The sequence below is a fragment of the Alnus glutinosa genome, chromosome 7 (genome assembly GCF_958979055.1).
Source record: "Alnus glutinosa chromosome 7, dhAlnGlut1.1, whole genome shotgun sequence".
Classification (NCBI taxonomy): Eukaryota; Viridiplantae; Streptophyta; class Magnoliopsida; order Fagales; family Betulaceae; genus Alnus; species Alnus glutinosa.
The window spans coordinates 18,811,674-18,829,369 of NC_084892.1; the positions used below are offsets into that span (position 1 = coordinate 18,811,674).

The 17,696-nt window shown below is 33.5% G+C and overlaps 1 protein-coding gene across 1 annotated transcript; it reads left to right on the forward strand.

Annotated features, from left to right (window-relative positions):
* Positions 1-8,391: 8,391 nt before the first annotated feature.
* LOC133873293 (uncharacterized) lies at positions 8,392-15,411 on the forward strand. Its single transcript, XM_062311014.1, has 10 exons — positions 8,392-8,582; positions 8,683-8,926; positions 9,288-9,392; positions 9,554-9,723; positions 10,554-10,687; positions 11,113-11,290; positions 11,857-12,424; positions 13,538-13,650; positions 14,248-14,491; positions 15,178-15,411. Exons 1-10 carry the CDS (start codon positions 8,392-8,394, stop codon positions 15,409-15,411), a joined length of 2,181 nt encoding a protein of 726 aa, XP_062166998.1.
* Positions 15,412-17,696: the final 2,285 nt, after the last annotated feature.

Consider the following 17,696-nt stretch of genomic DNA (forward strand, 5'->3'; position numbering starts at 1 on the left):
ATAGCAAAAGCACACTATATCATTTCTTTGATATTCCCTCTCTCCCTTCTTTCTTCTCTCTCACTTTTCAAGAGATTACATTAGTAAGAATATAATAAAAAAATAATATTTAAAAGAAAGAAAATAAGATAATAGATAATCTGTTGGAGTCTGTATTGAAAAACAAATAAATAAAATATATAATAATGTTTTTATACTATGTATTTTACATCTTATTGCTGAAAATACTCTAAATAATAAAAATAGTTATAAAAATACAATTATATCTTACTATGAAAAGGTAAGTTAGGACTTACTGCTTGGATGTGGGTTAATTTTTTAAAAAAAAAAGTTAAACAAAAAAAAAAAAAAAATGCGACATATCAGTGTGACTACGTTAGTCTCCCCTAGCAAGTTTCCTCTTGAACAAAACTAAGAGGTGGAGGTAGATCGCTACAAAGCTCGATTGGTCGCAAAGGAGTTTCGTCAACAAGCTGGTATTGATTACTCAGAGACCTACAACCCGGTTATAAAACCCACCACGGTACGTTTGGTCCTCTCCATTGCTCTCTCCTTTGGCTGGTCTATCAAACAAATAGACATCCATAATGCTTTTTACATAGAATTTTATCTGAAGAAGTCTTGATCTGAACCCGTGGGATCGAACTCCCTTGAACCCACAATCAAATTGAAACCTACTCAAGAAAGCCAAGAATCAAGTCAAGAAAAGGTCTAGACCCGTTGAATTCTCGTTTCAAGAACCTGGACTTGGGTAGAACGCCACAAAGGGTTTGCCTTTGATAAGTTCTTAGTTCAATCAAGAACAAGTAGAGAAAACTGAAAAGTTTTCTATGAAGAAAAAAATTTCATTCAAATTCAACCTGTCTAGCAAATGCGGATACAAGTCTTTTTAAAACCTCTCCTGAAATCCTAAACCTACTAAGGCCTACATCAATTAAAAGGCATGGGCTGAACATCTTCAAGCCCAAAACATCATAAACTACACTTCTATAACTAATAAAAGAAATCCACTTAATGAAATAAATAGGCCCAAAAGCCTATAATCATAGAAACATAAAAATAAGCCCACACGCCTATACTTAGTAAAATAAAGAGTTTGCACTAAAGCACTAGGCTATGGCACCCCCATCTGTCGCTTGTATCACATTGATTAAAGTTGGTTTTTCTTCTTTGAAGCCCATTTTGAATGTTAGAGTCTTGCTCAATAAATTTGCAAACTCGGCCCAAGTGGATTGCATCAATCCTTGCATTGCTTCCTTGATCTTCTTCGCTTTTGACCTTGTGATTGGCCCCATCTGAAACTTGCAATGGATCTTTAAGATCCAGTTTACCATGGGGCCCATAAAGTCTATATGTCCCAACCCCCAAGATTCAATCATCCCCAATTTCCCAACCACGTATGTCGCCTACAAAAGGCTTTCTATGGCTTGAAACAAGCCCCGCGTGCATAGTTCTCTAGATTGAGCTCCGAATTGATAGAATTTGGTTTCAAGGCTTCTCAATTCGATTCCTCTTTATTTGTATACAAATCTGCCAACTTCATCACATATATCCTAATATATGTGGATGATATCATCATCAGAAGTTCTAAGCCAGAAGTAATTAATGAATTACTCAACCAGATGGAATTCGAATTTGCAGTCAAGCACCTCGGTAATTTAATTTTTTTATTAGGTATTAAAGTTTCCAAGCAGTCAGATGGAATCACTTTATCTCAAAGACGATACATTCTTGACATTCTCCAACGTACCAAAATAACTGATGCCAAGCCAGTCAGCACTCCCATGGCAACCTCTATTCACTTATCAGTCATTGATGGTGAGGTTTTTGATGATCCTACTCTTTATCGAAGTACAATTGGGGCTTTCCAATATCTCCAAATTATAAGACTAGACATTGCCTTCACTGTCAATCGTCTCTCTCAATTTATGCGAAAACCCCTGTTACCACACTGGCAAGTTGCCAAGTGTCTTTTGCGATACCTTAAACAAACAACTAATTTTGGGCTACACATTCAGCAATCTCCTTCCACTTCACTACAAGCATTCTCTGATGCGGATTGGGCTGGTTCTAAGGATGATCGTCGCTTTATCGGAGGATATTGTGTCTTCTTAGGCAAAAATCTCATTTCTTGGAGTAGCAAGAAACAAGCTACTATTGCACGATCTAGCATAGAGGCTGAGTATAAAGCTTTGGCAAACACAGTTACTGAGCTCTCATGGTTACAATCCTTACTAACTGAACTAGGCATCCCAGTTCCTGTGCCTCTTATGCTACGGTGTGATAGCATTGGTGCCACCTACTTGTCCTCAAATCTGGTCTTCCATGCTCGCACCAAAAGGATAACTCTCATCCGCAAAATTTGAATTCAAATAACAACACTAGATAGACTCCTAACTGATATTGAATGCTCTTACATATCACCATCAGTTTAGATATGGTATATTCAAATACATAGTTATCAAAGATAAGTTGCATAGTTCATGTGCAACTCTGTTTTGTAAATCTGTTATAATCTTTACTATAAATACAATCAACCTTAGTTTCATTAAGCAAGGCAACAAGCACATCAAAGTAATTGTATTTTATAACATTATACATTACTAATAAATATTCATCCAAAAATGGCGTCGTTGTGGCAAATAGAAACAACGTCGTTTTCATTTACGGCAATATCTGGTCGGTGTCAGAAAAAGTCGAAATACCGACTTTTAAAAATTATTTTGCCCACCAAACCAAATTTGTCGGAAATTGAACAAGCGTACCCCCTACCAGCTACCGGTTAGGCAGTATTGGCCGATATTCAACCGGCAGGCAATAGGCGATTTTTTTTGCACAGTCCTAATGTCTCCTGGTCTTTGGATTGATGAGTTCTCTCTAGAAGACGAGGTCGAGAGAGACATAATTTGGGATAATGGAGCGCGAGCTATAATGTTGGGGACGGTTGGAATAGCAATAGAAGAAGGGAAAGAATATGAATTTTTTGTGTGGAGGGTCTGCACCTATATAAATAAATAAATAAAAAATTACAAGTATACATACCCCTCTTAAACTATTATTTCATTGTCAATGTAAAAAAAAATAATAATAAATATATATATATATATATATATATTGATTGAGTCAATGTCTCCTCAAAACTACCAAAATATGTCAATGTCCGTCATGACAAAAATACCCTTCATACAATTTTTTTTAAAAAATAAAAATCTTAAAATCATATTTTAAAAAACTTTAAAAACTAAAAAAACAACTAAAAACCAACAAAAATAAAATAAAGGAAGGCCTTTGATGGGGTGGGCAAGAGAGACTAAACAGACTAGTGAAAGTCTTCATTAAAGGGTGGTCCAAAGATCGATACCCAAAAAGTGGAACCTAGGCCTGGCTGGTGCATTTAATGTGTATATGAAGTTAATGTTGGTACGTCCTTTAAAAAATTTAAATAATATGGAATCATGCACACCATTAAATGCACAAACTTTAAATATTGACAATGAAATAAATACTATCCATTTCGTGAATATAAATTTTTTACAAACTAAAATTCATTAAATTTCGTCTCTAAAAATGTAATGTGTTTCTTGAGCATGAAAGAAACATTTTATTATTATTATTAATGCTATTAAAAAAGTACATGATAAGCATATATATGGGTAAATATACGTGGTGAGGTGAGGGGATCCTTGGCAAACCCCAAAACTTTTATAGTCTTTGTAAAAACATGACTTTATATACTAGGGCCCCGACAACTTACTTTGAGCATACCATTCTTTTCTTGAAAAAAAGAAGAAGCAAACTCACGATTTAATAATCGTGATGTGAACCCCGTCAAGAATAACGAGACCCAACAACGAAAGGGAACCCAAGATCGTTCTATGGACAGATTCGAATGGAAGACCTCGACCCGTTGTTTATGACAAACAAGAACCTCGGTATAAAGAAGATGCCACAAACGGTGGTGGAAACTCCGTTTGATAAGTCAAGATGAACGCCACGGGAAATCCCGATAAGTTCGCGTAGTTCTTCAAAGAACCAAAGAGAATAAACCTCACAAGTTTTATGAATAATCAATGTCTGCGTTTTTCATTGCTTATGCACCTATTTAAAGGGCTGAACATTACAAGAGGGAAAAAAAAAAACCCTAACATAGAAAACCTAATTAAAGCCGAAAATGGGTAAGGAAAGAAATCCTTACCTTCCTAAAACACACAAGGCATATAAGGCAATAAAGGCTGGACGCCCACCCTCTTAATCAAAGCTAAAATAAATCCCTACTTGCCTAAAAAAAAAGAGCTGGAATAGGAAAGAAGAGCTGGACGCCTAGAGTCATATAGAAGGAAACAAAAGACAACATAAAATGAAAGAAAGTGGCGCCTAGAATAGCCATGCAATCCGATCCTTCTAGAATAGACCCAAAATATTTCTTGCCAATTCTTAACCTTGACCGAATCCTTCTAGAACTTGAATCAAGGTGACGATTCTTTGTTGCCCACGTGGGTCATGCTCAATGGGCCTCCACGAATTTGCTTGAGCCCATAACTCTTGGATGAGTCTGTTGAGTACATCATTGAACTTCTTTGCTCGTGCTCTCATAACCGGCCCAATTGGTACTTGAACGAGATCCTTTGAAGCGGTGCCTTGATCTCCATCAAATCGTGTACTTAGCAAGTGTTGAATTGACTAGAGTACTCTTTGGTCTTCACATTTAACGAGGCAAGTTAACTCATTGGTTCTTTGGTCTTCACCCTTCACGAGGGAAGTAAAGCCATGAATCATACTTCTATAACTTTTCTTTCTTTCTTTCTAAATTCATACTTTATAACTTTTTTTTTGAGTTCGTCTATCCATGAGACTTGAGTCAAACGTGTGTCCACCCAAGTCCCACGTAGCAGCTTTTTTTTTTTTTTTTTTTTTTTTTTTTTTTTTTATAAAAAAAAACGCATGAATGTCTTCCCTTTCCCCACATTTCAGAAAATTCATTCCCCCAAATTTCAAAATCCCCCAAACCTCACCCCCCATCTCCATCGTTCCCCTCTCCCACTGACCGCACTGCCTCCCACGAGCACTACCGATCACCACCCATCGCCAACCAGGAGCGCTAACATAGACCCATTGTCATTCACTCTCTCTCTCTCTCTCTCTCTCTCTCTCTCTCTCTCAAGGTTTTTTCTTTTCTTTTTTTTTTTCCTTAGGTTCCTCTATAGATCTAGACTTCAAATTTGCTAGTAGATGAAGATGAGTGATCCATCCTACAACACATACTCTGGAGAAAGTGCTGCCAGTGACGGAGCTCCATTGTGCTTTTGTGAAATTCTATATGTGATTAGATGTTCATTCACCAAAGACAACTTTGGTAAAATGTTTTATGATTGCACAAATTATAAGGTAAGTACCCCTTGATTTCGAATATAAAATTGAGCCTTTGTTCATCAAAGAAGTTTACTAATTTTGTTTATATTTGTAGCATGATCGGGCATGTAAATATTTTGATTGGATTAATGATCCTCCAACATGTAGCATGGTGAAAGAGTTTTGAAGCGGTTAAAGGAGAAATACATGTGCCTACAAGATGATAAAAAAGCTACAGGTTGTAGTTACGAAAAGCGAAACAGTGAAAAAAAAGATTAGCAAGTGCAAGGAAAAATGAGAATGGAAGTTGCTCAATGTCGAATATAGTTGGCGGTTGAAAAAGAAAAGTATAGATCAATGGAGAAACAATATCAAATTGCTTTAGCCTTTGCATTGGGTTCTTTAATTTTGTTTATAGCATTATTGTATGTTACCAAGATATAGTGAAATATTTATGTTTTAATGTTGGTTATTGGATAGGCACTACAAGTGTTGTTGGGGTTGCATTTTGTCATGTAGTAGAATTTTCTGCTTTGAAGCTTTTTTGTATAGGATGTGATTATCTAAAATTATTGAATGTATTAAAAGGCTCATTGTAATATTTATCTTTAGGCTTGGTTTTAAGTTCATAATTAGTCATTGTGAGATAGTTTAGCATGGAATGTGAACAAAATTGAAGGAAAAATAGTTGGCCTTGTTATGTTTGCTATTGTGTGCTATTTTAGATAGTATAATAATGCATATAGTCACATGTGTGCGTTTTCTCCAACAAAATCATTCGGCAACAGGCCAAGAAATAAGCAGAAGCAATGTGCAATGGCTATTAGATGCACTTGGGAGTGTTTGAGAATAATTACTTATCGTTTTTATTTCATTCCATTCCAAAATTTTATTGTGAAAGAAAGAAACTTTAAGGTCGTTTACCAAGCATTCAATGCAACCACAAAATTCGAGTACATTAGCCTGCCAAAAAACACAGCTGCATTATGCATTCATCTCTCTGTACGTGTATAAATTCAAACATGTTAATTTGCGCAACAATTTTTATTATCATAAATGATCTCTCATAAGGCATAGAACCATTAATCATAAAAAATTTAGTGCAATAGCTTGCAAAATATTTAGTTAGAGCATTTCGTCTTTCTTACCATGCCCGATAAGATGGTGCAACCATCCAAACCCTTTGAGGGTTTTGGAGATCTTGACAACATTAGGCCTTCCCATTCCTAAGTTCATCTTCCCTACTGAAAACTTCAAAGCATGTAAGCAGCATAACTAATCATCCATGTCTTTCTCTTCATCGTCATCATCATCATACCCAACAATCTTAGCACCCAACATTTCTTTTTCTCGTAATCAATAAGATATTTAGGTAAATAAAAAAGAAGCACAATATTATTTTCAGTAGCCCAACATGACAATAAATATACCCTTGCAAATTTACATCAGACCAATAAAAATGTACTACACATTTTAAAATTCCCATCACCATGTTACATTAGCAAATATGACAACAAGAATGACACATCATAAGAGAATATCGTTCCACATATTCCAACAATAATATCACCCGGAACATGTAAGATTACGTTAGGCAATGAAACAATAGAAGATCAATTTTGCAGGTAATGCTTAAAAACTTAACACTTACATGAAATAAATGAGATCTCCTTCAATAGGACATGATGATTGTGAATTCATGAAGGTCTGAAACAAATATTTCGAAGGATTAACAAATAGGAAATAAAATTATTCCTAAACATGAATTGATATTGCCGTTGGAAATGACATTTCACTAATGCTTCCCAACTACCAAGCCCCTTTATTTTCTCATTTCCTACTTTGTATGAAATTAACAGAAGGATGTTTTTATGTTTTCATCTCAGATCGTCTGTGTTTGATTTTATCTGTAAAAAGATATGATGGTTGAATTGGTTCGAAAATGCCATCCTTAATTCAGATGGTTAAACAAAGATAATCATGACATCAATGTCCAAATTGAAGTGAACAAGATCGATTAGGTTATGAACATGTCTTTCCAACCATTTCATTAAAGAATGTGAAATAAATCCAAGTCCTGACTAATATACATACCATTGTTTAACATCAAAATCTTTTTCTAGAATACATAAAGTGTCACTCTCATTTACATTGCATAATATGAATAATCATATTATGCAATGTGGGACTTGGGTGGATGCAGGTGTAACACTTCGATCTCATATTGAGAAGAGATAAATAGCTCACATAAAGTGAGTGGTTTATAAGAAATAGTCATGAGTGCTAAGTCCCATATTACCTAGTTAGTAGGTGAAACTAGGCTTTATAAATGATTATAGGAAAACTCTAAATTGACTAGTCCTTTTGGAATGATAGCACGGATGTGGCTAGTGCTTTTACCTGTGCTATCACCCTAAAAGAACTAATCAATTTAGAGCTTTTCTAGAATCTCTTATAAAGCGCAGCTTCACCTAGTAACTAGGCAATGTGAGACTTAGCACTCATGATTATCTCTTATAAACCATTCACTCTATGTGAGCTATTTATCTATTTCCAATATGGGATTAGAGTGTTACAACAGGTTTGACCCAAGTCTCAAAGATAGACGAACTCTTTTTAGTCTTCAATTTGTTGAAGTTGTCTTCCTTGTTTTTAAAACTTTCAAATTATCATCCATATTTTTTTTTTTTATTTTTATTTTTTATAATTTAATAACAAGAGAAAGGAAGCTTAGCCAACATGTGAGAGTCCCTTTTTGTTCCAAATCATAACTTTTTCTTCTTATTTTTCAATTTGTTTATGCGTGGACGATGTGTCACATGTCTATTTTAGGTTATGTTCTAGTAATTTTTGTATACTCTTATATCATATGGCTTAATATGAAATTACGTTTAAGACTTATTTACTTTAATTTTACTTAAACATGCACGAAGGACAAAAGGTGGTTCGCTATTGGGCAAGGCCTGGGGTGGTCGATGGGCCAAGGCCCAATAGACACGTATACTGACTAGTGACTACTGAGCAACACTGGGAATCAGGGGCATGCACCAGGTGTTGCATGGCGATCCCGACGTGGCAGTCCATTTAGAGAACGCGTGTGAGCCTTTCTACTTTCTCCCTACTAAACGGATCGGAGCTCCCTCTACGCTTCAGAGATGGATATTGATGATGATGATGGCGAACTTGAAGCACCTTTCCACCGTTGCCAACGAAGTCGTTCAGAAATGTGCACTGTGAGCGCGCGCGCGCTAGTGATCTCTCCATGATCTTTCTTGCTCTCTTTTGTTAATTTTTTTCCTTAACAACAATTAATTAATTAATTAATTGTGGCAGGAAACTGGACACTTATGTGGGTAAATTGGTGGAAGAGTTTGAAGCAGAGTGGAAGAAAGTTCCACCCGAAGCAAGCGGGAAAGGTTATTCTAGGAAATTTGTGGAATTTTGCAGTGCAAAGGCTCTCACTGTCATTTGCCAAAACATACAAGAGAAGATCACCGACGGATCGTTTACCCGCTTCACCTTCGACATGATGCTTGCTTGGGAGAAGCCAAGCTATTCTGACGATGAGCCTTCTATGGTGCGTCCATCGTCAACTCGATCTCTCTATTCATCAAATCATCATTCATCAGTACCGTTGAAGTTTGTGCAGAATATATATAAAAAAAATTGAGAATAATAGCCTAAAACAAAAGAGAGACGAAAAGTTATGGGTGGTTCGTTCAGTATGAACGCTTACGTTCACTACTTTGAATAACGTTAAAATTCTTTGCAATATAAAGGATAGTGATCGTGAGTAAATACAAGTATCATTTATATATGAATTATGCCTTTACAAATATTGGGTTCAATATTTACATATTGTTATTTCCTATCTTATTCTTTATTTTGTATTTAATTAGTTGTGTTGTTCATCTATAAGGGGGTTGCAATTCTTGCAGGAGTGTGTGGCGAAGGAGAAACAAGAGAGAAAGCCAACCGTAAAAGTGACTCAAGAAGAACAAGATGATATTCCACTTTTCTATTCAGATATCATGCCACTCCTTGTAAGCCAGCTAGCCATATATAAAGTTTTTCTCATTGTTATGGTTAATTTGATTTGCGATATTAAAACATTCTGTAATTTCAAAATATAAGTGTTTTTATTTATTTATTTTTTAAATTATAATTTTTTAAAAACTCAACATTTTCTGCACTGGGTTTGTAGGTTGATAATGAGCTAAACGTTGGAGAAGATGCATTTGCGTGGATGGCATCACTAGTTCCAGTAGTTGCAGATCCTGTTAATGCAAGATTTAGCTTTGAAACCCTAACAGCACCGACGTGGAACCGGCTGCATTTTCCTGCGTACAACAAATTTCTGAAAGAAATTGACAAGTAATTTAACTTCATACAAACTTTTTTCCTCTACTTGATCAAATGACGTCCATGCGCCAATATATTATATTATATAGTTGGCTAAATTCCATATAACGTACGTACACTTTTAAGGGGTAAACTTGGTTGGTTGAAAATGAGGATTTCCTGTGGAAAATAAATACTATGCATAGAAAATGGTTTTTATGCTGCAAAAGAAATTAAGAACATTTTCTCTTAAGCTATTTAAGCTGCAAAAGAAATATTTTCATTTCTTAACTTAAAACATTAAGATTGGTTGAGATTGTGTTGGAAAATAGGCTTTTCTTTATAGAAAGAGCTTTTTAGAAAAAACCTAATTTCAAGCTTCTCTTAAAAAATGAATTATTATTATTATTTATTTATTTTTTTTTTTAAATTTTTTTTAAAGAAAAAAAAAAAAAAGCTTTCTAAGTTTTTTATCAGATTTTTATTTTTGTTTGGAACGATTTTTTATGTACTAAAATCACTTTTTAAGTTTCTTAACACAATTTCAAATAGACTCATAGTTAAGAGATGGTTTTTTAAAAACCAAAAATCGATGGGATCGATGTTTGGAACCCTTTCCAACTCAACTCTTCTCTTTTCTTCTCTATTTTTTTTCAAAAACAACTATCATCTAAACATTATTTCAAATATAATGTCTACTTATCTCTTGGTATCCATAATTTTTAAAAAAAGTTAAATAAAAAAAAAAAAATCGCATTAGAAAAAAGCAAATAATGCATTCAAGATTGGTATAAGAAACTATTTGAAATAGCAATTCCAGCTCACTTTGCTTTTGTTGTGGATTTTTGGGTTTTAATTTATAGATGCATAAAACATTTGCAAAAGCAAGCGACACCAAAGGGTGTGGAGCTGGCTGATGATGAATATATATTGCATGTGGAAGGAACTGCAAGCTCCCAGAGAGTGGTGCGCCACATTGGAGCAACAAGTTGGCCTGGTTTGTCTTATATAATTTCCTGTCATTGATTGCTATAATTGGAGAATTATGTAAGTGATCGAGTATCCGTTTTAATTTGCGATATCAAAAAGTGTGATTTGAAAACGTGATTTTTAAAAACGCAGTTAAATTTTTGACAAAATTACAGTTTGACATTTAAAATCACAGTTTAGCCTTTAAAATTGTGCGTTTTTTTTTTTTTTTAAAAAAAACATTAGTGTGTAATTTGAAAACTCAAATTTTACTCGATCGTTTTAAAATCGCAATTTTTTTTAAAATGCAATCTCAAACGATTCATATTTTATAATTTGGTTTAAAATCGTAATTTTTATTTACGAAATCCCAATGCTAAACATACCATAATTCAGTGACACCAAAGCCTTGATTATTCCTTGAACTTACTATGAAGGTTGCTGCCTGTCCAGGTAGGCTTACACTAACCAATTATGCTCTCTACTTTGAGGCTTCTGGAGTTATAACATATGAAGATGCCATTAAAATAGACCTTCCAAAGAACGGGGAACATAGTGTGAGACCAGCTTCCACGGGTCCATGGGGTGCTCCACTTTTTGACAAGGCCATAGTATATGAGTCCCCTGAATTGTAAGTGTTATAATATTTTCAATATTATGATTTATTTAATTAATTTTCTTATAGTTTTATTTCCGTCCTTATTTATTCTAGAGTTTTTTATTCACCACTCATAATCCCTCTATAAATACCATTTATTATAATATAATTTAATATACTTCAATACAATTAATATCTTAAATGCCTTATCTTGCTTTTATTCTCTCGTTATGATTCCGTTCTCTCTTTCATATTATATATATATATATATATGTATATTTTGATGCTTTAGAGATTGCATTTGTTCTAGTTTGAAATGTACGATTTGAAAATATGATTTTTAAAAATTCAGTTAAGCATTTTAGTAAAATCGTAGTTTTAAAAAATACATACACCCTCTTTGTTTGCAATATAAAAATGCAATTTTTTTATTATTATTTGTTTTTAACGTTTTTAAATTGTATTTTTTTAAAAACGTGTTCCCAAACGATATATTTTCTACGATTTAGTTTAAAATTGCATTTTTTGATTCGCCAAACGTAAAAGTCTTAAATTTTGTTATGTGATTTGTGAGTGATGCCTGCCAATTTTCTATATAGATCAGAGGGACTTGTGCTGGAGTTTCCTGAGGTGACAAGCTCCACAAGACGGGACCATTGGCTTGCGCTCATAAAGGAGATTATGTTCATGCACAACTTCTTATCAAAATTCAAGGTGGACTGTCCAAACCAAGCATGGGAAATGCATGCAAGAACAATATTGGGAATCATAAGGCTGCATGCAGCAAGAGAGCTGCTAAGAATATCGCCTCCTGCTCCAACAAAATTCTTAATTTTTGCTTTGTTTGATGAGTTACCGAAAGGAGACTATATACTGGAAGAACTTGCAGAGAGTCTGAGGAAGATCAACAGCGGGCACCCATGCAGTGCAAGTTCAATCCTGATCAAGGATTTGAACATGTCACAGTCGATCATCTCTAGTAGTGTAGAATTGAAAGAAGTTGGCGAGGAAAATGTGTACACAAGTGGTCTTCCTGACAGCAACCAGTCCTCATTAGAGACTGCTATTAATCAGGCTAGAGAGGAAGAAAAGGATGTTGCTATTGCCAAAGCTACCACTGAGGGGTTAAAAGAGGAAGGAGTTGCTGAAAGTGCCCTTGTTCTTAAGGTAAACACATTACATCAAACTATATATGAGGGTTAATTAACTCCAATTTCAACCATGGAGAATTTTTATCACATCCCTCCTTTAGAATACTTTTTTTTTTTTTTTTTTTTTACTTAGTTGTGATGTGACGTAAAGGTAAAAATAATTTTGAGAGTTTTATATGTTGCCTTCAAGCTGGCTTAATAGATTTTGAGATGATAAATTTAGGTGGGGCATTTTTCATATTTATATATTTTATTAAATAATTTTAATTCTAAATCATTCTTCTTGCCTTTTGCCTTTATTTATTTATTTATTTTTGTTTTTTTCCAAATGACTTGCAAAACTCCTATTTGTTAGGAGACATTTAATTTCAATAGATATCATATTTTGTGTTGGGCTATATGTAATTCTTTTTACGTAGAATTTACTTTGCACAAAACGAAATTTACTTTATTCTAAAAATTATTTTAATGAACAAACTTAGTCAATATGTTGTTTTTAAGTTTATGTCAAATTATGAGTTAATAATTGTTTTAAGAGTGCAATTAATGTAACTTTTCATTTTTCTTTCTTTTCTTTCTTAGTATCTTGAAATTCAATTTTCTGTATTTATTTTTATACAGTAATTGAGGCCTTAATTAAAAGGCACTGAACAACTTTTTTTATTTTTATTTTTGTCTATATATATATATATATATATATATATATATATATATATATATATATATATATATATATATATATATATATAATCCATAACTGGGTCGTAATTAAAGACCATTAACTAACTTTTTTTTGTTATAAATGAGGCTTCACAAAATTTTTTTACAAATTGATTTATAACTTGAATTGTGTTGCTTGTTAATATTTTTATTTCTTTTAATAGGAAGCAAAAAGCTATACATCGTCAAACGAGCCTGTAATGATTGTGGATGTCTTATCATATTATCCAGCATGTCATGGTTTGTCCATGTCGGCAGAGAATAAAATTTAGCTTGCTCAACGTTATTTAATATAATATATATACTTAATCCTATTTTTGAGACATACTTTTCTTTTAATCAATCAAAGATATTATTAAATATGCTCTGAAGATGACCTCAAGAATTGTCTCCTAATTCTGCTACGTAGGAGCTACTAAAGCCACTTCAAAGTGCTTTGCTTTTGTTTCAAGAAATTCTCACATGGGAAAGACCAGCAGCTACAATCTTCTTTATTGCTGCGACTCTTATAATCACCTACAAGTAAGTTTTCTCTCACCTTATTTCTAGTTTGCTTATGTGTGGTGAATATTGGAGGTGCTTTAGGGTGCGTTTACATTTTGTAATTTTAAACTAAATTGTAAAACATGAATAGTTTATTATTGCGTTTTTAAAAAAATTGCGATTTTTATTTTCAAATCGCAGAAAAAGAGATGTTTTTTTAAAACACCAAATTTTAAAGGCCAAACTGTGATTTGTCAAACATTTAACTGGGTTTTTAAAAATTACGTTTTCAAATCAAACATTTTAGAATCTCTATTTTTAAATTGTACTTTTTGAAATCGCAAACCCAAATGAATCTTATTGTTTTTATAAAATTGTGTTTAAAAAATTATGATTTGAAAACGTAGAAAAATATGTGTTTTCAAATCGAAGGCAACATGGTGCGTTTTTAAAAAGGGACATGTTAGACATGCATCCCCTAACCATATCTTACCCATTTCAATACAACCCAGTCTCAAATCCAAATGGTGGGGGGATTGATACGTTTTCAAATAGTTATTTATAAGTCGTAAGTTTTGAAATCGCAAATGTGTTTAGCTAAGAAGGAAGATGGTTAACAGTTTCTGGGTGTTTTAGGGAGTGGATTGGAAAGGCAATAGCATGTTTGTGTTTATGGGTTGTAGCAAAGATGGTTGAGGCAAGAAGGAAAAGGATAAATGAGAGGTTGAATGAGATTGTAGTCAGCACAGCGTCCGAGCTGAGTACAATGGAGAGCATAGTCTCTGCTCAGCACGGATTGCAAACTGTTCATCTGGCGGTGCAGACAACAAACATAGCACTTTTGAAAATATGGTCTATTTTGGCCTCCAAGACTCGTAAGGTACAAATTATTCTCCTCCTGTATTTATTTTTTATTTTTTATTTTTTTTGTGTTAGTGCACATTTGTATTTATTTTGATTAATCAAGAGTTTCCTTAACTTCTTATAATTGCATTTGGACCATGGATGGAATATCCGTAGTGAAATTAATTTTAACCTTTTGAGTGTCTAATTTAATTTTTTTTTTGATTATTTTTATACTCTTGAAATCGTATTTCATTGAGTACATTTTATTTTAGTAACTTCTTACTAAAATATTCCGGTATAAGATTTAGAATAATTAATTCTCATTAGATCTATTTCAAGGAGATATTTTATATTTCTTTGATTCCAATCAAAGAGATTATGAATTCTATCTTAAGAAGTAGTGTTTCTATGATCACCCAACATATTGAGATATTGACCATGAAAGATCGCTCTCTTAAATGTATCAAAGTGACCTACAATTCACATTTCTTTTAAGATTGGTAGTCAATGCCACAAGCAATCGTGAGTTTTTTTAATAACTTGATCACGTTGTTTAGTTCAACTGTGTATTTCAAACATACCAACATATCAATTAGAAGTTATTATAACGATTGATATGTTATATTCTTACTAGATAGAATGTCCAATTGATTTAGATATTCTGTGTGATAATGTCGTTAACGCATCCAAACCATATGATTTGTTTTTGCTTGGTTGCAGCATGCAGATATGGTGATGATGGTGATGATGGGAATAGCAATCGTAGTAGCAGTGGTTCCAATGAAGTTCATCATTATGTTCATCACGTTGTACTGCTTCTTCATGACCTCAAAGCTTGGGAAGCGCATCGGAAACGATCAAGGGAACAGACGCCTGAAAGAATGGTGGGACTCCATTCCGGTTATCCCTGTCCGCGTTGTAGACAAGCCTCTGGACAGCTCTACCGGAACCTAGCTAGCAGCTGCTTCTTGTTTCCTTGATTTTGTTAGATCCTCTGCTTGTCTGTGTTGTAACATGTTTTTTCTGTTTAACATTTTTGTTATTTTTGTTTTGTTTTGTTATTTTTTTTTTTTTTATTATTTTCTCTAATCAAAACAATGTTAACAATTGAACTGCCCGTTTCGAAGGTCTTGCTTCGATGCTTAAATTAACTTATGAGAGAAAAGTATGTTTAATGCATAAAATAATAAGTTTTATTAGACTAGATATATTTTTATCATCTGATAAAGATAATTCTGTCTAGATTTAATAGATTTGCTTTATCTTGTGTTATCCTATTATCTCGGCTAGTTTATCTTGTTATCTACTAGTTCAAGTTGTATAGCTTTAAGTAGTTGTATAGTTGTAGGTTTACTTCTATGATGTTGTTATAGTTCTACTAAAGGACTTCTTTAGTGGTTAACGTAAGGCTTGTACAATCCTATTAAATGAATAACTGTTTTATGTTATAAATAGAATTACTGACCTATGGTTGAAGTAGGCAGCATAACCAAAATACCTCTAAATCCTATAAGTTTGTTGTTTATACCTGGGTATGAGATGTGGAGTCAAACTGAAATTAGGTTTACTATTCCCACTTAAACTTGGAGTGTCTGGAGTTTGATTTGTTTTGGGAATTCTATCTCCATTCAACTAGGAGTTAAATTGTTGACCAGATTCTTCAAAGAGTTTTATTGGCCCCGGATTAGGATTACTACCTCAATTTGACCTGGAGTAGGATTATTCTCAACATAACTCAAAGACATAACACTAAAAAAAAAAAATAAAAAAACTAGTTTTTACTTTTATATCACATTAAAATACTTTTCAAATAAAAAACAAAAAATATTCTCAAAACACATTAACAAATAGAACTAATTTGGTAATTCACTCGTATCCTACATGATATGTACCCATTAGATTCGAAACGTATTGCCCCCACATGAAATTACAAAGTTTTTGTGCTTTGGGAAGATTTGCTGTAAATTTTTTTTAGTTTAAACAGAGTCAAATTGGCCACACGATGGAAATTCAATAATATGCTAGAGGATATGATGTGCTTGCTTTTGTTCTTAGTGTAATTTGATGGGGTTTATATTTTGTGAAATTGTTTTATGTAAAGCTCACTTAAATGAAAATTGTTTGGTAACTTTTTTATAAGTATTTTGTGTTTTTAAAGAAACAAATAGTAATTTTATTTAGGGCAAATGTATATAAATTTTTGAGTCGACGCGCGATTGAAAATTGTCCCTCACTTTTTAATTTTAAACATTTACTCCTCAACTTTTTCATGTTTTTGAATTGGGTCATTCCGTCAATTTTTCATTCAATTTTGTTAATTCCGTTTGGCTGAGTCATTGTTTGGCCACGTCAGCATCGACAACTAAGTCTAAAAATGACGCCGTTTCAATATTTCCTCATTTTTTTTAATAATTTTATTTAAAAATAATAAAATAATAAAAAAATTGAAAAAAAGGAAAAAAAAAAAAAGAAGGGGGGGTGGCCGAGGCACCCTCGTGGCCCATGAGGGCAGTACGACCACCCCCATGGGCCACGCCAAAACCCATCAATTTTTTTTTTTTTGCCATGGGGTGGTTCGGCCACTCCAGACCGGCCAAGGAGGTTGCTGAGCCATCCCTTTCTTTTTTTCATTTTTTTTTTTTAAATAAAATGATTAAAACAATAAGTAAATATTGAAACGGTGTCACTTTTAGGCTTAGTTGTCAATGCTGATGTGGCCAAACAGTGACTCAGCCAAACAGAGTTAACAAAATAGAATGGAAAATGGATGGAAGGACACAATTCAAAAACGCGAAAAAGTTAAGGAGTAAATGTTTAAAATTAAAAAGTTATGGACCATTTTCAAAACGCGCATCGACTTAGGGATTTATTATACATTTACCATTTTATTTATTCAGGAACATTTTACTTATAATAATAATAATTTTTTTTTTTTTTTTTTTTTTTATATATATATATATATATATATATATTTTTTTTAAAAAAGAGTTGTTGTGCAACTACATTTAGCGAAAGAGAGTGCAGCCTCCCTCAACAAGAGAGGATTGTCGTATGGTCACTAGAGTTGGCAATTTTGACACGATTCGACAACCCGACACGAATTAGCAGATTTGGGTCATAAACGGGTCGACGCATTTATGACTCGTCTGGCGGGTCGTGTCACGGGTCATTCGTGGGTGACTCACCAGACAAGGTTAAAATTTGGAAAAGTTGTCCCTCAACAAGCTCTCCCTCAAATC